Source organism: Choloepus didactylus, chromosome 27 (assembly GCF_015220235.1).
Source record: "Choloepus didactylus isolate mChoDid1 chromosome 27, mChoDid1.pri, whole genome shotgun sequence".
Classification (NCBI taxonomy): domain Eukaryota; kingdom Metazoa; phylum Chordata; class Mammalia; order Pilosa; family Megalonychidae; genus Choloepus; species Choloepus didactylus.
Window position 1 is genome coordinate 11,731,435 of NC_051333.1, and position 21,277 is coordinate 11,752,711.

Here is a 21,277-nt window from a genome sequence, read left to right on the forward strand (position 1 = left end):
TGAATAATGCTGCTATGAACATTGGCGTGCAGATATCTGTTCGTGTCACTGCTTTCCGATCTTCCGGGTATATACCGAGAAGTGCAATCGCTGGATCGAATGGTAGCTCTATATCTAGTTTTCTAAGGAACTGCCAGACTGACTTCCAGAGTGGCTGAACCATTATACAGTCCCACCAACAATGAATAAGAGTTCCAATTTCTCCACATCCCCTCCAGCATTTGTAGTTTCCTGTTTGTTTAATGGCAACCATTCTAACCGGTGTTAGATGGTATCTCATTGTGGTCTTAATTTGCATCTCTCTAATAGCTAGTGAAGCTGAACATTTTTTCATGTGTTTCTTGGCCATTTGTATTTCCTCTTCAGAGAACTGTCTTTTCATATCTTTTGCCCATTTTATAATTGGGCTGTCTGTACTATTGTCATTGAGTTGTAGGATTTCTTTGTATATGCAAGATATCAGTCTTTTGTCAGATACATGGTTTCCAAAAATTTTTTCCCATTGAGTTGGCTGCCTCTTTACCTTTTTGAGAAATTCCTTTGAGGTGCAGAAACTTCTAAGCTTGAGGAGCTCCCATTTATCTATTTTCTCTTTTGTTGCTTGTGCTTTGGGTGTAAAGTCTAGGAAGTGGCCTCCTAATACAAGGTCTTGAAGATGTTTTCCTACATTATCTTCTAGGAGTTTTATGGTACTTTCTTTTATATTGAGATCTTTGGTCCATTTTGAGTTAATTTTTGTGTAGGGGGTGAGGTAGGGGTCCTCTTTCATTCTTTTGGATATGGATATCCAACTCTCCCAGCCCCATTTGTTGAAAAGACCATTATGGCTCAGTTCGGTGACTTTGGGGGCCTTATCAAAGATCAGTCGGCCATAGATCTGAGGGTCTATCTATGAATTCTCAATTCGATTCCATTGATCTATATGTCTATCTTTGTGCCAGTACCATGCTGTTTTGGCAACTGTGGCTTTATAATAAGCTTCAAAGTCAGGGAGTGTAAGTCCTCCCACTTCGTTTTTCTTTTTTAGAGTGTCTTTGGCAATTCGAGGCATCTTCCCTTTCCAAATAAATTTGATAACTAGCTTTTCCAAGTCTGCAAAGTAGGTTGTTGGAATTTTGATTGGGATTGCATTGAATCTGTAGATGAGTTTGGGTAGAATTGACATCTTAATGACATTTAGCCTTCCTATCCATGAACATGGAATATTTTTCCATCTTTTAAGGTCCCCTTCTATTTCTTTTAGTAGAGTTATGTAGTTTTCTTTGTATAGGTCTTTTACATCTTTGGTTAAGTTTATTCCTAGGTACTTGATTTTTTTAGTTGCTATTGAAAATGGTATCTTTTTCTTGAGTGTCTCTTCAGTTTGTTCATTTCTAGCATATAGAAACATTACTGACTTATGTGCATTAATCTTGTATCCCGCTACTTTGCTAAATTTGTTTATTAGCTCTAGTAGGTGTATCGTTGATTTCTCAGGGTTTTCTAGATATAAGATCATATCATCTGCAAACAATGACAGTTTTACTTCTTCTTTTCCAATTTGGATGCCTTTTATTTCTTTGTCTTGCCGGATTGCCCTGGCTAGCACTTCCAGCACAATGTTGAATAACAGTGGTGACAGCGGGCATCCTTGTCTTGTTCCTGATCTTAGAGGGAAGGCTTTCAGTCTCTCACCATTGAGTACTATGCTGGCTGTGGGTTTTTCATATATGCTCTTTATCATGTTGAGGAAGTTTCCTTCAATTCCTACCTTTTGAAGTGTTTTTATCAAAAAGGGATGTTGGATTTTGTCAAATGCTTTTTCAGCATCTATTGAGATGATCAATTGATTTTTCCCTTTCGAGTTTTTAATGTGTTGTAATACATTGATTGTTTTTCTTATGTTGAACCATCCTTGCATGCCTGGAATGAACCCCACTTGGTCATGGTGTATGATTTTTTTAATGTGTCTTTGGATTCGATTTGCAAGTATTTTGTTGAGGATTTTTGCATCTATATTCATTAGGGAGATTGGCCGGTAGTTTTCCTTTTTTGTAGCATCTTTGCCTGGTTTTGGTATTAGATTGATGTTAGCTTCATAAAATGAGTTAGGTAGTGTTCCATTTTTTTCAATGTTTTGAAAGAGTTTGAGTAAGATTGGTGTCAGTTCTTTCTGGAAAGTTTGGTAGAATTCCCCTGTGAAGCCATCTGGCCCTGGGCATTTATTTGTGGGAAGATTTTTGATGACTGATTGGATCTCTTTGCTTGTGATGGGTTGGTTGAGGTCTTCTATTTCTTCTCTGGTCAGTCTAGGTTGTTCATATGTTTCCAGGAAATTGTCCATTTCTTCTACATTATCCAGTTTGTTGCCATACAGTTGTTCATAATATCCTCTTATAATTTTTTTAATTTCTTCAGGATCTGCAGTTATGTCACCTTTTTCATTCATTATTTTGTTTATATGGGTCTTCTCTCTTTTTGATTTTGTCAGTCTAGCTAGGGGCTTGTCAATCTTGTTGATCTTCTCAAAGAACCAACTTTTGGTGATATTTATCCTCTCTATTGTTTTTTTGTTCTCTATGTCATTTATTTCTGCTTTAATCCTTGTTATTTCTTTTCTTGTACTTGGTTTAGGATTGGTTTGCTGTTCATTTTCTAGCTTCTTCAGTTGATCCATTAGTTCTTTGATTTTGGCTCTTTCTTCCTTTTTAATATATGCGTTTAGTGCTATAAATTTCCCCCTTAGCACTGCTTTTGCTGCATCCCATAGGTTTTGGTATGTTGTGTTCTCATTTTCATTCGTCTCTATATATTTAGCAATTTCTCTTGCTATTTCTTCTTTAACCCACTGATTGTTTAGGAGTGTGTTGTTTAACCTCCAGGTATTTGTGAATTTTCTAAGTCTCTGATGGTTATTGACTTCTAATTGTATTCCATTGTGGTCAGAGAATGTGCTTTGAATAATTTCAATCTTTTTAAATTTCTTGAGGCTTGTTTTATGTCCCAGCATATGATCTATTCTGGAGAAAGTTCCGTGAGCACTAGAAAAGTATGTGTATCCTGGTGATTTGGGATGTAATGTCCTGTAGATGTCTGTTAAATCTAATTCATTTATCAGATTGTTTAGGTTTTCAATTTCCTTATTGGTCTTCTGTCTGGTTGATCTATCTATAGGAGAGAGTGATGTGTTGAAGTCTCCCACAATTATTGTGGAAACATCAATTGCTTCCTTTAGTTTTGCCAGTGTTTCTCTCATGTATTTTGTGGCACCTTGATTGGGTGCATAGACATTTACGATTGTTATTTCTTCTTGCTGAATTGCCCCTTTTATTAGTATGTAGTGGCCTTCTTTGTCTCTCAAAACATCCCTGCATTTGAAGTCTATTTTATCTGAGATTAATATTGCTACACCTGCTTTCTTTTGGCTGTAGCTTGCATGAAATATTTTTTTCCATCCTTTCACTTTCAGTTTCTTTGTGTCCCTGTGTCTAAGATGAGTCTCTTGTATGCAACATATTGATGGTTCATTTTTTTTTGATCCATTCTGCGAATCTATATCTTTTAATTGGGGAGTTTAATCCATTTACATTCAACGTTAAAACCGTGAAGGCATTTCTTGAATCGGCCATCTTATCCTTTGGTTTATGTTTGCCATATTTTTCCCTCTCTCTATTAATATCCTTTATTGTACCCATACCGAATCTCTTTAGTACTGAACCTTTCTCCAAGTCTCTCTGTCCTGTCTTTGTTTCTCTGTCTGTAGGGCTCCCTTTAGTATCTCCAATAGGGCAGGTCTCTTGTTAGCAAATTCTCTCAGCATTTGTTTGTCTGTGAAAAATTTAAGCTCTCCCTCAAATTTGAAGGAGAGCTTTGCTGGATAAAGTATTCTTGGCTGGAAATTCCTCTCACTCAGAATTTTAAATATATCGTGCCACTGCCTTCTTGCCTCCATGGTGGCTGCTGAGTAGTCACCACTTAGTCTTATGCTGTTTCCTTTGTATGTGGTGAATTGCTTTTCTCTTGCTGCTTTCAGAACTTGCTCCTTCTCTTCTATGTTTGACAGTGTGATCAGTATATGTCTCGGAGTGGGTTTATTTGGATTTATTCTATTTGGAGTTCGCTGAGCATTTATGATTTCTGTATTTATGTTGTTTAGAAGATTTGGGAAGTTTTCCCCAACAATTTCTTTGAATACTCTTCCTAGACCTTTACCCTTTTCTTCCCCTTCTGGGACACCAATGAGTCTTATATTCGGACGTTTCATATTATCTATCATATCCCTGAGGTCCATTTCGATTTTTTCAATTTTTTTCCCCATTCTTTCTTTTATGCTTTCATTTTCCCTTCTGTCATCTTCGAGGTCACTGATTCGTTGTTCAACTTCCTCTAGTCTTGTACTATGAGTGTCCAGAATCTTTTTAATTTGGTCAACAGTTTCTTTAATTTCCATAAGATCATCCATTTTTTTATTTAGTCTTGCAATGTCTTCTTTATGCTCTTCTAGGGTCTTCTTGATTTCCTTCATATCCCGTACTATGGTCTCATTGTTCATCTTTAGTTCTTTGAGTAGCTGCTCTAGGTGCTGTGTCTCTTCTGGTCTTTTGATTTGGGTGCTTGGGCTTGGGTTATCCATATCGTCTGGTTTTTTCATATGCTTTATAATTTTCTGTTGTTTTTGGCCTCGTGGCATTTGCTGAACTTGATAGGGTTCTTTTAGGGTTTGTAGACCTATTGAAGTCCTTATCTCTAATTTATCAGATCTACAGTTTCGTGGAGTACACTTTCTCTAACTAACCAGCAGGTGGTGTCCACGAGCCACCTGTTCTCCACAAGCCAGTTCTCTCCTGCTTAGCCTTTTTGGTGAGTGGGGGAGTGAGTCTTGTGGGGCCCAATTGGTGTACCAAGCTTGCGTGTGTAGTTGGTGTTGCCTGCCCTGTATGTGGGGCGTGTTTCTGGGCAGTCGGGGAGGGGTGGTGGCCCTAACAATCAAATCTCCCTGATGATCCTAGAGTTTTAAAGCTGCTGCAATAGTCTAATCCTTCAGTTCAGTCCTGCCACAGTTTGTCTCTGCCACTGACCCACAAGTCTTTGGTATTGGCGTATGGCTGCTGAGACTTGCAAGTGGGCCCCTCTTCCAGGCTGTGCACCCCGGGTCCTCTGTTGAGGGATGACTGTGCTATGTCACAGGTGAGTGCCGTCCCCCCAGGGCAGTTCTGGGCTGCTGGGCTGTGTAGGGAGGCTCCCAGTCTGCTCAAATGATGGCTGAATGGGGCTTTGTTAATTCACACTGCTCCACCTTCCCAGCTCTGGGACATTCAGCTGAGGTTGCAGGGAAGGCTAATGTCCACGCCCAGTTTTGTGGTGTGTGCCTGTTATTTGAAGCACTTCCGTCACACTGGGTTGTCTGGGGCAGCTCTGGGCTATGGGGCTGGTGATGGGCAGGAGTGTTTCCTGTCCACCAGGATGGTGGCTGTGAGCGGACACCCCCCTTTTCTTGGGAAGTTGTGTTGTTTAGTGAATTTTCTCAGCCACTGGATTATTGCCTTTTGTCTCAGAGCTCTCTTAGTTCTGCTCTTGACTTGACGTGCCCAAATTGCAATTCTTTGAAGCTTTCTGTATTGGGCTTCTTAGAGTAATTGTTTTAGAAAAAAAAAAAAGGATTTAAAAAAAAAAAAAAAAAAAAACAAAAAAAAAAAAAAACGGCCCTCCTCAGAGATCTAATGGGTTATTGAAATGCTAATAGACAAAGCAACCAGGGCCATTAAGGAAAGGTCCACAGGGCAGAGAGATCAGCTTTGCTTCGGGATTTGCATATGCGTCTCAAGGCCTGAGCTCCGCCCTTCCCCTTTCTGTGTTCACCAGAACTCCAAAAATCCTCTGCTTTTATTTTGGAGTTTTTCGTGTTGTTTTTTTTTCTATGCCTGTCTCCTCTCTGCTGGGCTGGCTGCTCTCAGAGTCTCTGGTGTCTGGTCTCAGTCTCTCTATGGTTGGAGTTTGGTTCAGTAGAATGAGTTTCCGATAAGGGCTGCCACTGCAGTTCTCCCTTCTCCTTCCCGGAGCTGACAGCCCCTCCTCCCCCGGGACTGAGCCTGGCAGGGAGGGGCGCGGGTCCCCTGGCCGCAAAAACTTACAGATTTCGCTGATCTCAGCAGTTCCACGTTTTCATGAGTGTTGTATGAAGTATGCCCAAAGACAGATTGCTCTGTGGTGTCCAGTCCACGCAGTTCCTGGCTTTTTACCTACTTTCCTGGAGGAGTAACTAAAACTTACAGCTCACCAGTCTGCCATCTTGCCCCGCCTCTCAGCATAATTGCTCTTTTACTTCTTGTTTTCCTACGTCAGGCTATGAACAACTAGATATCTGGGAACTGTATCTCTTTTAGAAAGTGATCCCCCAAATATTGAGTAAATGAAAGAAAACTTAACTCTTTTCACTGCTAGTTATGCAGCCACATTAATACTTGTTCTTGGTAGTTGTGCATGCATTCTGTAGATTCTACAGCAGCAGCCCTTGTGGGCAAGGACTCGGGAGGGATGGGTGTCTGTCAGAGTAGCAGAAAGCCTCTCCCTAAGATGATGCTGAAAGGCTTTGCCTTATCCACAGCCCATGATTAGCCTTTTTTTGAGTTCTTTCTCTTCTGTGGATGACCCGAAGTTGCTTGAGAACAGTAAATAAGGTAACAAACCTTGGGGAAGAATCCAAGAAATGAAACCCATGATCTCCAAATCCTCCCAAGGGTTTGAGCCAACATCTTAGGTAGAAAAGCACACTTAGTCCTCCAAACAACCCTGTGAATTCTTATAACCAATGCAATTTTGTTAACTTAAGTGAGACAGAAGGTCACATTTTTTTTTTTGTTTAACATGGGAACTATAGTAGCATCACAGGTTTCATTAGTCTTGTGTCCATGTGGAAAGAGGGATGTACCAGTGAGCTTTTGTTGGTTTAGGAAGAGTATTCACTGCCATTGTAATTTCTGGAGGGTGGTCTTGATGTTTACACAACTTTTATTTCTGGGGCAACAAATTAGGTAAGAAGCCAGGGTTATAGACATTTTAGAATGTCAGGGTGACTTTCCAGGGCAGAGCAATAATCTGTGCCATCCAGATGTCTTATGAGGACATTTGCAAGGACAGCTTTTTGATGCAGAATACCATTGCTTCTCTGTAGCCTCAGGGAAATAGTTACAACAGCTTTCTCCTACTCATATATGTAATCCTAACAACAGCGCTATAATGTTAGTACTATTAGGGTCCTGATTTTGTAGATGACAGAATTGAAGCATAAAGGTTATTTAACTTTTACCCAGGCTACTTAGCAAGCTTACAGCAGTACCAGGTTTTGAACACACGCAGTTTGTCCCTAGAGTCAATGCCTAAGAAGCCCATTCCACTCTTTTCCCACATTTCCCGTGGTCAGAATGAGTACTCTGGGAACTGCTAGGTGTAAGGGCTGCTGGGAACAGCTGGGCATGTTGTTCCATGCCCTGGGGCATCCGGCCATGTTAGCCTAGTGATAGCTAGAACCCAGCCTGCACTCTGCCCACTGAAGAGTATGTGGTGGTGTCTGCTTGGGGGAAGGGGTGCCTTTTTCTAGTTTGTACAAATACACATTTACCTTTCTCTCAAGCTTCTTTCTTATTACCCTGTTCTCCTTTTCAGGTGTCTGTCTTTCCCCAGAAGAAGGAGGAGAAAATGACCAAGTTCCAGGTGAGTGGAGTTTTTATTTCTGTCACATAACGTGCCATCTCGTTTCTTAGTGAGTAGACTCATCTTTATTCTCTTCCTTGCCAGGAGTAAAGAATGACAACAGGTGCTTAATACCCTTTAGGTGCCAGCTCTTGCTTTTTGTTTTTTATTTCCTTTATAGTTTGTTTTTTTATTATCTTACTTCACAAGAGTTTAAAAGAGAATAGAAATTTTAAAAATGAAAAAAAAAATCTCACAGTATTAGCCTGCCTACAAACCATCTACTTCTTTCCATAGTTGCTTTTTTATGAGCCTTCATAACTATACTTGTAATAATAGGTACAATTGAGGTGAGGTTTTTTTTTCACTTAATATTATAGCACTCGATTTTTTTTATCACTTAATTTTTTCTTCAGTGAACTCTTGCACCCTGTTTTCCTTTATAAATAATCCTCATTCACAGGCTTTTATCTTATTGAGGATTATTGCAATTTATACTTCAGTATCAATTTTCCTACATTTAATCTTTACTTGAAAAGTAATTCAGAAGGAATTCTGTTATTATTTGTTCTTCATGTTCTAGGGACTCAAAACTGAAAATATTTTTTTTTGGTAAGTGGTGCCAAAGCTACTTTCTAAAGAACATGTAAAATATGGCTCAGGATCATACTGAAGCTAAACTCAGAAAAAAAAAAAAAACAGCATAAGATATTTTCTTACAGGAGGAGCTAGATTCTTTCTTCCCAGTGCTTGAAGCTGTCTGTGTGTCTGTTTGTGTGTCTTTGTGTGTGTTTCACTATGTATTAATTTATTCATTAGAGTAATACAGGTAATTAATTTAAAATGTTGAATTGTATTATAGAACGTTGTTCTAGTTTGCTAATGCTGCCAGGATGCAAAACACCAGAAATGGATTGGCTTTTATAAAAGGGGGTTTATTTAGTTACACAGTTACAGTCTTAAGGCCATAAAGTGTCCAAGGTGATGCATCAACAAGCAGGTACCTTCACTGGAGGTTGGCCATTGGCATCCGGAAAACCTCTCTTTAGCTGGGAAGGCACATGGCTGGCGTCTGCTCCGTAGTTCTGGTTTCAAAACGGTTTCTCCTAGGACGTTCCTCTCTAGGCTGCAGTTCCTTTTCAAAATGTCACTCTTAGTTGCTCTTGGGGCGTTTGTCCTCTGAGCTTCTCCGGAGTAAAAGTCTGCTTTCAAAGGCTGTCTCCAAAATGTCTCTGTAAACTGCAGCTTCCCTCTCAGCTCCTGTGCGTTCTTCAAACTGTCCTCTTGCTTGTAGCTGCTCTTCAAAATATCACTCTCAGTTGCTCTTCACAATGTCACTCACAGCTGCACTGAGTTCCTTCTGTTTGTCAGCTCATTTATATGGCTCCAGTGATTGAATTTAGACCCACCTTGAATGGGCAGGGTAACACCTCTATGGAAATTATCCAACCAAAGTGATCACCCACAGTTGGATGGGTAATATCTCCATGGAAACATCCAATCAAAAGGTCACACCCTAATCAAAAAGATTAATCAGTCTGCCCCACAAGACTGCATCAAAGATAATGGCATTTTGGAGGACATAATGCATCCAAACCAGCACAGATGTCTAGGCACTTTCCAGCTGATACTGTATTAATGCCATACAGCTGTCTGAGGGGGCACTGGGAACCATCTGTATTGTTAACACAAAGATAAGAGTCTCATGTAGGTGCAAGCCCTGCTCAAGTTCCTGCGGGAAGAGAAGTGTCTAGTCAACTCCAAAGTCTTTGCCTTCTGAGTCAGGAGTATCAGAACTACCATTTGGGGAGGCAGAGAGCTAAAAACAAACAAACAAACTAACAAAAAACCCAGAGTTCTCCATTCAGAGACCTGAGGTGGTCATATTAGGAGCTCCAGCCAGAACAAATGCAGTGTTGAATAGGTCTTCATATAAAATTTTTTAATTTCCCTACAGCAAAAGTTACAAGACAAATAATAAAGTGAAATGAAAAATATTTACAACATACATGGAAGAAAAAGCCTTATTATCCCCAAAATGAACACTATTACAAAACAAGAAATAGAGATGAACAGCAAATATATAATAAGAGAATGGTCTTCATTACTAATCAATTTTGTGAAAAAAATTTTCAAATAACTGGGTTTCACTTCTCAAATTTACTTCTGAGATTATCAAAGTTTGATGTGTTGGCCATGGTATAGAGGTGTAGGGATTTATACCTTCTTGGAAGAAGAAGAAGTTAAAAAAGTCATTTTGGAGTAAAAGTCTTGCCATTTTGATTTAAAAACTTTGAAGTTTAATAATCTTCAACATTGCCATTTCTACTTTTAGGACCTTATTTTAAAGAGATAATCAGACAGAAGGACTGATTGTATGAAAGTGATTGACTATGTGACAAGATATTTAGAATCTAAAGCCAAGTAAGCATGCAATATGAATATTATTTTCATATTATGAACATTACAATATTCATTGTTTACAAATCACCAGCTCCTTGGATTACTGTGCAGCCCTGAAATGGAATGAAAGAGATAATGATAATTAAAATTGCTGACATTTATTGGGTACTTACTATGTGCCAGACTTGACATATGGTCACTCATTTTGTTACCCGTACCCTCAGATAAAGGTATAAGCATACAGATAAGGAGATGATAAGGAACTTACTTGTCCAAGATTACACAGATATTGGAACTTGGCCAAGATCACACAGATTTGGGACAGAACATTGGGATGTGAACACAGGCAGTCATACCCTAGAGCTGTGGCTATAACCATGACCCCATAAATGCTGCAACCCACGGGTGTGGCGCAGAGAATGAACTACAGCCTCGAGCTGGCCAATTAAATAAGTGATGTGCATAAAAGATGGAAACAGACACTATCAGGCACTGTTGGTACCAAATTGATAAAGCTTCCCTGGGCAAGTGACATTATGAATAAAATTTACAATATTAGTAGCCCAGGAAGCAACAGAGTTCCAGGAGTTGCCCACAGGAGTGCTGACAAAGGCAGCAATTTAAATTGCAAGGATTTCTCTTTTGCAGCCATTTTGGTGAATGGAATTGGCAGTATGGAAGGCAAACAGCGGGCAGCTGCTTAAATGTGACTCAGGTCTCTCAAAATCCAGAATTGCTTCCCATCTTTTATACTTTCTCGGTGCTGCCCCTCTTCCATAGTCTTAGTTTGTGTGTACTCAATGTTGCAGGAAGCAGTGACATTCAAGGACGTGGCTGTGGTCTTCAACGAGGAGGAGCTGGGGTTGCTGGACCTTGCCCAGAGGGAGCTGTACCGAGATGTGATGCTGGAGAACTTCAGGAACCTGGTGTCAATGGGTGAGGACAGGTGCCCTCTATAACTCAACATTGGCCAGCTGGGGTGTCTTTGTAAGCTCAGTTGCTTGAATCTCTGAGACTCCTGAAAAGGTGTTTTGAGATTAGGCACTTGAGCATTCTAATGATCCCTATGCAAATAGACCTTTTTCTCCAGGTAGAAGTCTGACCTTTGAACTGTAAATGGGCAAATTGTGGTCCTGCCCCATTGGTTTGTCATGAAATCGGTTTACTGAGTTGTTCTAGCCTTTTTATTTTTGGGGGTATCAGTCATTATTTATTAACTTGTTTCCGGGAGTACTTTTTTTTTTTTTTTAATTCAGTTTTATTGAGAAATATTCACATAGCATATATTCGTCCATGGTGTACAATCAGCTGTTCACAGTACCATCTTATAGTTCTGCATTCATCACCCCAATCTATTTTTGAACATTTTCCTTACACCAGAAAGAATCACAATCAGAATAAAAAATAAAAATTAAAAACAAAAAAAAGGATCCCCTCCCCCATCCCACCCTATTTTTCATTTAGGTTTTATCCCCATTATTCTACTCATCCATCCATACCCTGGATAAAGGGAGTGTGATCCAAAAGGTTTTCATGATCACTCAGTTACCCTTGTAAGCTACATTCTTACACAATCATCTTCAAGAGTCAAGGCTACTGGGTTGGAGTTTGGTAGTTTCAGATATTTACTTCTAGCTATTCCAATATATTAAAACCTAAAAAGTATTATCAGTATAGTGCGTAAGAATGTCCACCAGAGTGACCTCTCGACTCCATTTGAAATCTCTCAGCCACTGAAGCTTTATTTTGTTTCATTTCGTATCCCCCTTTTGGTCAAGAAGATGTTCTCAATCCCACGATGCTGGGTCCAGATTCATCCCTGAGAGTTATATCCTGCGTTGCCAGGGGGATTTATACCCCTGGGAGTCAGGTCCCACGTAGTGGGGAGGGCAGTGAGGTTATCTGCCAAGGTGGCTTAGAGAGAGAGGGCCACATCTGAGCAACAAAGAGGCACTCGGGGAGACTCTTAGGCACAATTATAAACAGGGTTAGCCTCTCCTTGCAGCAACAAGCTTCATAGGGGCCAGCCCCAAGACAGAGGGCTCAGCACATCAAGCCGTCAGTCCCCAATGTTTGTGAGAACATCAGCAACAATCCAGGTGAGGAAGTCCAACACCTCTGCATCCTCCCCCTGCTCTTCAGAGGGGCCCCAAATATATATTTTTATTCTCCACCCAAATTACTTTAGGATGTGTTGCTATTTTATTCTAATCTATACAGACCTACCATAGCTCACTTCCTATTCAAAGTTCCATGTAATTGTAGTATTTGAACAAACTGACTGTAAAAGTTATATTGTTTAGAAAATATAGATCCTACACCAAATAAACATCTCTTCCCTTGGTCTCACATGGAAGTTGAAGTTTGAACACAGTCAGTTTCAACCTTTACCCTTTGGCCCAATTTGCGCTAGTCTTAACCAGATCTGCTTTATTCATATCTCTAATTGAAGTCTGGGCTCTGTTTCAGCTTTTTTTTTTTAACAGTTGCTGTATGTGTAAATACTGATATTCATATCTCCCGAGCTCTAGCTCTGAGTTTCAGGTGTCACACAGATACCCAATGTTCTAGAGACCAGTCAGGTTATACATTAAGGGATCAACATCTCAGAGTTTGGAGATAGCCATTACAAATCAGGAATAGATTTGACTGCTGTAAGAGCTTGCAATCCAGGGACCATTACAATAATCATTTTCCTGTTAGGCTGTGCTCTAAGATTTAATTCTGAGGTTACACATTGTAGTTAGTCCATATTGGTGAGGCATTATAGTGTTTGCCTTGGTTTCTGGCATACTTCACTCAACATGCTGTCTACAGGATCCATTCACCTCGTTGTGTGTCTCACAGCTTCACTCCTTCTTGTAGTTGCTCAATATTCCGTTGTATGCATACACCACAGTTCACCATTCTGCTCCTCAGTCAGTGTACCCTTAAGCGAGCTCCACCCATTGCAAATTATGAATGTTGCTGCACGAGCACCAGTGTGCAAATGTCCATTCATGTCTCTGCTCCCAGATCCTCCAAATACACACCCCACAATGAGGTCGCAGGACCCCATGGCCCCACATACTCAGCTTCTTGTGGAGCCACCACAGTGAGCTCCAGAAAGGCTATACCATTCTGCTTCCTTACCAACATTAAGTAGGTACTTCCCTCTCTCCATGTTTTCTCCAGTACTTTTACCTCTATTTATGTTTTTTCCTACAATCTTATAGAGATATGTTCACATAACATATATCCATCCACAGTGTACAATCAGCTGTTCATGGCATCATCACATGGTTGTACATTTATCACCACATTCAGCACTTGAACATATTTATTATTATGAAAAAGTGTTTTGTTTTTTTTTTTGGTGAATAATAAAAAAGATAATAGAAAGAAAAATTAAAATGTCGTACAATACAATATAATAGTAAGGACAAAAAACAATACCACTGGCAAGAATCCCATTTCCCTCCCTTATATCCCCCTCTCATACACATTTAACTTTGGTTTATTGCCTTTGTTACATTTAACGGAAGCATACTGGAATGTTACTGTTGACCATAGACTCCAGTTTGCTTTGATTGTGTTTTTTCCCAAATACCATCCCTTTTTTTCAACAGTCTGGATGGTTGACATTCATTTGTTCTCCCACATATGAGAACATTTTTATATTTGTACATTTAGCAAGTCATTGGCCACTCCAGTTTTTGCCAAGTTATACAGTCCCAGTCTTCATTATCTATCTTTACCTCTGGTGTCATACATTCCCCTATCCCACCTCTTTCAGCTTTACTCACAGACATCTTTGTTCCATGTACTTACAATATTGTGCTACCATCACACAGTATTATGCTATCCATTTCAGGATCTATACAATCATTCCTGCTGAACATTTCTGTAGTCCTTCAGCATCAAATGCCTGATCTCTGCCCTCTTTCTATCTCCTGGTAACCTGTGTTATCAGCTTTTAACTCTCAAAGTTTGCTTATTAGTGTTATTTCATATTAGTGAGACCATACAGTATTTGACCTTTTGTTTCTGGCTAGCTTCACTCAACATAATGTCCTCAAGTTTCATCCACATTATTATATGTTCCATGTCTTTGTTTTGTCTTACAGCTGCATAATATTCCATCATGTGTATATACCACAGTTTGTTTATCCGCTCGTCCGTTGATGGACATTGGGCTGCTTCCATCTTTTGGCAATTGTGAATAATGCTGCAATAAACATCGGTTTAAAAATGTCCATATCTTCCCAGAGTAAGTTGGGCAGATAAAAAATATATTTACAGCCTCCCCCTCCCCAGCCCCGAGGATCTGGGGGAAGGTGTGGATGTGTTGGACATCCTCACATGGACTGGTGTTGATGTTGTCACAAACATTGGGACTGGCGGTTTGATGTGCTGAGCCCTCGAGCATGGGACTTGCCCTTAGGAAGCGCGTTACTGCAAAGGAGAGGCTAAACTTGCATATAATTGTGCCTAAGAGTCTCCCCCTGAGTACCTCTTTGTTGCTCAGATGTGGCCCTCTCTCTCGCTAACTGAGCCATCTTGACAGGTGAACTCGCTGCCCTCCCCTCTACGTGGGACCCGACTCCCAGGGTTGCAAGTCTTCCTGGCAATGCAGAATATGACTCCCAGGGATGAATGTGGACCCGGCATCTTGAGACTGAGAGTATCTTCTTGACCAAAAGGGGGATGCAAAATGAGACGAAATAGTTTTAGTGGCTGAGAGATTTCAAATGGAGTCGAGAGGTCACTCTGGCGGACATTCTTATGCATTATATAGATAACACCTCTTAGGTTTTAATGTATTGGAATAGCTAGAAGTAAATACCTGAAACTACCAAACTCCAACCCAGCAGTCTGGACTTCTGAAGACAATTATATAATAATGTAGATTACAAGGGGTGACCGTGTGATTCTGAAGACCTTGTGGATCACACCCCCTTTATCTAGTGTATGGATGAGTAGAAAAATGGGGATAAAAACTAAAGGACAAATGGGGTGGGATGGGGGGATGATTTGGGTGTTCTTTTTTCACTTTTATTTTTTATTCTTGTTCTGGTTCTTTCTGATGTAAGGAAAATGTTCAGAGATAGATTGTGGTGATGAACGCATAACTATGTTATCATACTGTGGACAGTGGATTGTATACCATGGATGATTGTGTGGTGTGTGAATGTATTTCAATAAAAGTGAATTTAATAAAAAAAAAAAATTTAAAAATGTCCATTTGTGTCTTCGCTTTCAGTTCCTTTGAGTATATACCTAGCAATGGAATAGCTGGGTCATATGGCAGATCTATACTTAGCTTCCTGAGGAACCTCCACACCGTCTTCCAGAGCGATTGCACCATTCTGCATTCCCACCAGCAATGAATAAGTGTGCCTCTTTCTCCACATCCTCTCCAGCACTTGTCATTTTCTGTTTTTTGGATAATCACTATTCTTGTAGGTGTGAGATGGTATCTCATTGTGGTTTTGATTTGCATTTCCTTAATAGCCAGTGAAATTGAGCATTTTTTCATATGTTTTTGAGGCATTTGTATTTCCTCTTCAGAAAAGTATCTGTCCATGTCTTTTGCCCATTTTTTAATTGAGTTGTTTGTCTTTTTGTTGTTGAGTTGTAGGATTGCTTTATATATTCGGGATATTAAACCTTTATCTGATATATGGTTTCCGAATATCGTCTCCCATTGTGTAGGCTGCCTTTTTTACCTTTCTAACAAAGTCCTTTGATGTGCAAAAGTGTTTGATTTTGAGGCGATCCCATTTGTCTGTTTGTTCTTTGTTTGCTCGCGCTTTGGGTGTAAGGTCTAGGAAACCACCTCCTATCACAAGATCCTTAAGATATTGCCCTACATTTTCTTCTAAGAGTCTTATGGTCTTAGTGCTTATGTTTAGGTCTTTGATCCAATTAGAGTTAATTTTTGTATAGGGTGTGAGGTAGGAGTCCTCTTTCATTCTTTTGGAAATGGATATCCAGTTCTCCAGACACCATTTATTGAAGAGGCTGCTCTGTCCCAGTTGATTTGGCTTGACTGCCTTATCAAAGATCAATTTTCCATAGATGCAAGAGTCTATTTCTGAACACTCAGTTTGATTCCATTGGTCAGTATCTCTGTCCTTATGCCAGTATCATGCTGTTTTGAGCACTGTAGCTTTGTAATATGCTTCAAAGTCAGGTAGTGTGAGACCTACCACTTCATTCCTCTTTCTCAAGATATTTTTGGCTATTCGGGGCACCTTGCGCTTCCAAATAAATTTGGTTATTGGTTTTTCTGTTTCTGCGAAGTAAGTTGCTGGTATTTTAATTGGTATTGCATTGAATCTATAAATCAGTTTAGGTAGAGTTGACATCTTAATTACATTTAGTCTTCCAATCCATGAACATGGTATATTCTTCCATTTTTGTAGGTCCTGTTTGATTTCTTTTAGCAGTTTCTTGTAATTTTCTTTGTATAGGTCTTTTGTGGCCTTTGTTAAGTTTATTCCTAAATGCCTGATTCTTTTGGTTGCTATTGTACATGGAATTTTTTAAAAAATTTCTTCCTCTTGTTGCACATTACTTGTGTATAAGAACACTACAGATTTTTGTGTGTTGATCTTGTAGCCTGCCACTTTGCTGTATTCTTTGATTAGCTCTAATAGCTTTGTTGTAGATTCTTCTGGATTTTCTATGTACAGAATCATGTCATCTGCAAACAGTGAAAGTTTTACTTCTTCCTCTCCAATTTGGATGCCTTTTATTTCTTTTTCTTGCCTGATTGCTCTAGCTTGAACTTCCAGCACAATGTTGAATAACAATAGGGACAGTGAGCATCCCTGTCTTGTTCCAGATCTTAGAGGGAAAGCTTTCAGTCTCTCCCCATTCAGTATGATGTTAGCTGTGGGTTTTTCATATATTGCCTTTATCATACTGAGAAAATTCCCTTCTATTCCCATCCTTTGAAGTGTTTTCATCAAGAAAGGATGTTGAATTTTGTCAGATGCCTTTTCTGCATTGATCGAGATTATCATGTGGTTCTTTTGCTTTGATTTATTGATGTGGTGTATTACATTAATTGATTTTCTTATGTTGAACCAGCCTTGTGTACCTGGAATAAACCCCACTTGGTCGTGGTGTATAATTCTTTTAACGTGCTGCTGGATTTGATTTGCAAGTATTTTGTTGAGGATTTTTGCATCTATATTCATTAAAGAGATTGGTCTATAATTTTCTTTTTTTGTAGTATCTTTGTCTGATTTTGGTATTAGGGTGATGTTGGCTTCATAGAATGAGTTGGGTAGTTTTCCCTCCTCTTCAATTTTTTTGAAGAGTTTGAGCAGGATTGGTAAAATTAATTCGTTCTTGAATGCTTTGTAGAATTCACATGTGAAACCATCTGGTCCTGGGCTTTTCTCTTTTGGGAGCTTTTTGATGACTGACTCAATTTCTTTACTTGTGATTTGTTTGTTGAGGTCCTCTGTTTATTCTCTGGTCAATGTTTGTTGTTTATGCTTTTCTAGGAAGTTGTCCATTTTGTGTAAGTTGTCCAGTTTATTAGCATATAGTTGCTCATAGTATTGTCTTATTATCTCCTTTATTTCTGCAGGGTCAGTAGTTATGTTTCCTTTCCCATTTCTGATTGCATTTATTTGCATTTGCTCTGTCTTTTTTTTTTTTTTAGCCTAGCTAGGGGTCCATCAATTTTGTTCATTTTCTCAAAGAACCAGCTTCTGGTTTTGTTGATTCTCTCTATTGTTTTCCTGTTATCAGTTTCATTTATTTCTGCTCTGATCTTTGTTATTACTTTCCTTCTATTTGCTTTGGGGTTTATTTGCTGTTCTTTCTCTAGTTCTTCCAGGTGGACAGTTAATTTCTCAATTTTTGCTCTCTCTTTTTTAATATAGGCATTTAAGGCAATATATTTCCCTGTCAGCACCGCCTTTGCTGCATCCCATAAGTTTTGATATGTTGTGTTTTCATTGTCATTTGCCTCGAGGTATTTACTCGTTTCTCTTGTAATTTCTTCCTTTACCCACTGGTTTTCTAAGAGTGTGTCGTTTAGTTTCCATATATTTGTGAATTTTTCAATCTTCTGCCTGTTGTTTATTTCCAACTTCACTCCATTATTATCTGAGACAGTGTTTTTTATAATATCAATATTTTTAAATTTGTTGAGGCTTGCTTTGTGACCCAGCTTGTGGTCTACCTTAGAAAATGTTCCATGAGCACTTAAGAAAAATGTGTATCCTGCTGTTGGGAGTACTTTGTTAACAATGTATTTGTAAATAACTTCAAACTTACAGAAAATTTGTGAAAGGAAAAGTATAGTACAAGAATACCAATATACCTTTTACCTGGATTCACCTATAGTAACATTCTAGCCCATTTGCTTTATCATTTATGCTCATGTGCTTTCTCTTTTCATATTTATTTATGTATATATATATGAAAAAATATATATTTATAATATTACATGTATCATAGAGGTTTACCTTTAATACTTTTATATATATACAGACTGCACTTACTTCAGACACCAACTGCAAGATTAGGTATTCCCAAGACCACGCTCAGGTTTGACAATTTGCTAGAAGGACTTGCAGAATTCATTGAAAGTTGTTATACTCATGGCTACAGTGAAAAGATACAAATTAAAATCAGCCAGTAGAAGGGGTGCACAGGGGCAAAGTCCTGGAAAGTTCCAAGCACAAAGCTTCTGGTTGTCCTCTCCCCTTGGAGTCATGGACTGCTCCAACTCCTCAGCAGTGGTGTGTGGGAAGACTCATGGAGAATTGCCCACCAGGGAAGCTCACCTGAGCCTTGGTGTCTGGAGATTTGGTTAGGGCTTGGTCACATAGAGTTGGTTGACTGCCCACATGACTGACCTTTGTTTCTGTCAAGCTAATACTGTGTGGCCCAAAACCCTGACCATAAATCACATTGTTAGGGTATCTGTCTGGTGTGGCCCAAGGCTCCCAGGTAATCAGAGACACATTTATTAGGCAGGACTTGCCACAGGCTTAGAAATCACCTCCCAGCAGCCGAGGCCAAAGGCCAGCCTCTCTTTGGGCAAGGTTAATCCTTTACTGTACAGTATATTTTGTAGAAATAGGAATATTCTCTCACATATCCCTGGTACAGATATAATGCTTTTATCTGATGTTTTGTTTATACTCCAACTTTATCAATTGAGCCAAAATATCCTTATAGCATATTTTTCTCCCTTGAGAACAGAACCACTAGGTCTAGTCTGGTTGTCGTGTGTCTTTAGCCTCCTTTAATTTGGAACGTCTCTACAGCTGTTCTTTGTCTTTTATGACCATGACATTGTTGAAAAATGCAGTTAATTCACCTCTCTCCCCCCCAGTCCTTAATAGAACATTCCTGGTGTTTCTTCATAATTAGATTCAGATTATCCATTCTGGCCAGAACACTACAGAAGTGTGGTGTGTTCTTTTGAGGATATCACATCTGCAGGCACATGATGGCCTTCTGCCCCTTGGTAGTGATGTTAATTTTTTTTCCATTAACTATAGTCCATGGTTTACATTAGAGTTTCCCGTTTGTATTGTACAGTCCTAGGGTGTGTTTGTTTTTTCTTTTAAATTTTTGTCCCTCAGTCAATATGTTGTCCAGTTTCTCTACTATATAATTACTGCTATTTTCCCCCTTGCATTCCCAGGGCTTCACTTTAAGACCATGCAGATATCTTGTGCAGCAAAATTTCCCTATAGATTAGTGTCCAGTGATGAGTCTTCTAGTCTTTACCACGATAATTACAAAATGATGATTTTCCAGCTTAGTACTTCCTCACATTTAAGAGCCAGTGCTTGGTATTCTGTGATAAGAAAGAGCCCTCCCTACTCAACCATTTATTTACTTTACTTTTTTTTTATTTGAAAGGCATTGTGAATTATTTTAAAAATGGTTTATAATTTATTACTGTAATTATTTTGGTGCTAAGGATGTCCCAGATTTCACCAGGAGGCACACCTTCAAGCTGACTCCTGTGTTCTTGTAACATAACCCCCAACATTGTTTGAGCACTCACTTCCTTTGCACAATGTGATATTCAGTGTTCATTTTTAACTTACTTTGTCCCAGCTCTGAAATCATCCATTTCTCCAAGGAACCCTTATTCCTTTCATTGGGGAATAGTACACATTATCAAAGTCTGGTTGCAAGGTATTGTCATTGTCATTGTGGTGTCTTTCTTTTTTGCAGGGACAGACTTACGAGATATATGTATGTATGTATGTATATATATATTGTATATGTGTGCATATGTGTGCACACATAAACTGATATATAAATAAGTATACATATGAATAGATGTCCAATTTCACTCAAAATAGAAATGTAAATTTAAGTTATATTAATATACTATTTTTCACCCATGAGATTGGCAAAAATTAAAAAATTTGTCACTACATTTTTGATGAAGCTGTGGGGAGGAAGTACTTTCATATATTGAAAGTAGAAATGCAAAGTGATACAGCCCCTATGGAGGGGAATTTGGCAATATGTAACAAAACTATCTATTACCCTTCCCTAGCAATCCACTTCTAGACATTTTTTCTTAAAATAGAGAAGTGCAAAAGAGCATTAATAAGAAAGAAGGGAAAATAAGAAATATACATGTTTCTGCTTATCTTTATAAGAGTAATCACAGGAAAGATTAATCAGAAAATCATGAAAGTGGGTAGAAGATAATAGGGTAGAAGGGATGTAGGAGAGACTTATCTGAGTATATCTTTTTATCTAGTTTTGGCTTTTGAAAATGTTATTTCAACACATAAAAATTAGATAAGAATACAAAGGGGTGATAAACTGAAAGAAAAATGAAACAAATGAATTTAATTGTATTTGAAATTAATACCATAACTACATTGAAGAGAAAAAGAAAGAACTCAAGGAAATAACTAAGGAACACAGCATGTAACTGTATACTCTCAGTTTTGAGTATGGTAGAAGGGGGATGGGAGAATGAATTGTAATCCTGAGCAACTTTTAGTAGGTTTGTTTATTGTAGTGGTATGGAAGGAGCAATTCTGAAACTATTTTAGATGTATTATAGGTACAAAGTAATTCAGTGGAGAATGTGTAGTTTGACAGATGGTGCTGAAACATTTGGGCAGCTATATGCAAAATGATGTACCCAGACTCATGCCTCCACCTCATTAAAAAAATTAATTCAAAATGGATCACAGACCTAATATAAAATGTA

The 21,277-nt window shown here is 38.9% G+C and overlaps 1 protein-coding gene across 1 annotated transcript in view; it reads left to right on the plus strand.

The window, feature by feature from the left end:
* The window catches only part of ZNF112 (zinc finger protein 112), a 64,822-nt gene that overhangs the window by 17,050 nt on the left and 26,495 nt on the right, over window positions 1–21,277 (plus strand). Inside the window, exons 2-3 of the mRNA XM_037819372.1 lie at window positions 7,642–7,689; window positions 10,881–11,007. Of these exons, the coding sequence (XP_037675300.1) occupies window positions 7,675–7,689; window positions 10,881–11,007 (142 nt within the window). The 5' untranslated portion in view covers window positions 7,642–7,674. The remainder of the gene's footprint in view (window positions 1–7,641; window positions 7,690–10,880; window positions 11,008–21,277) is intronic.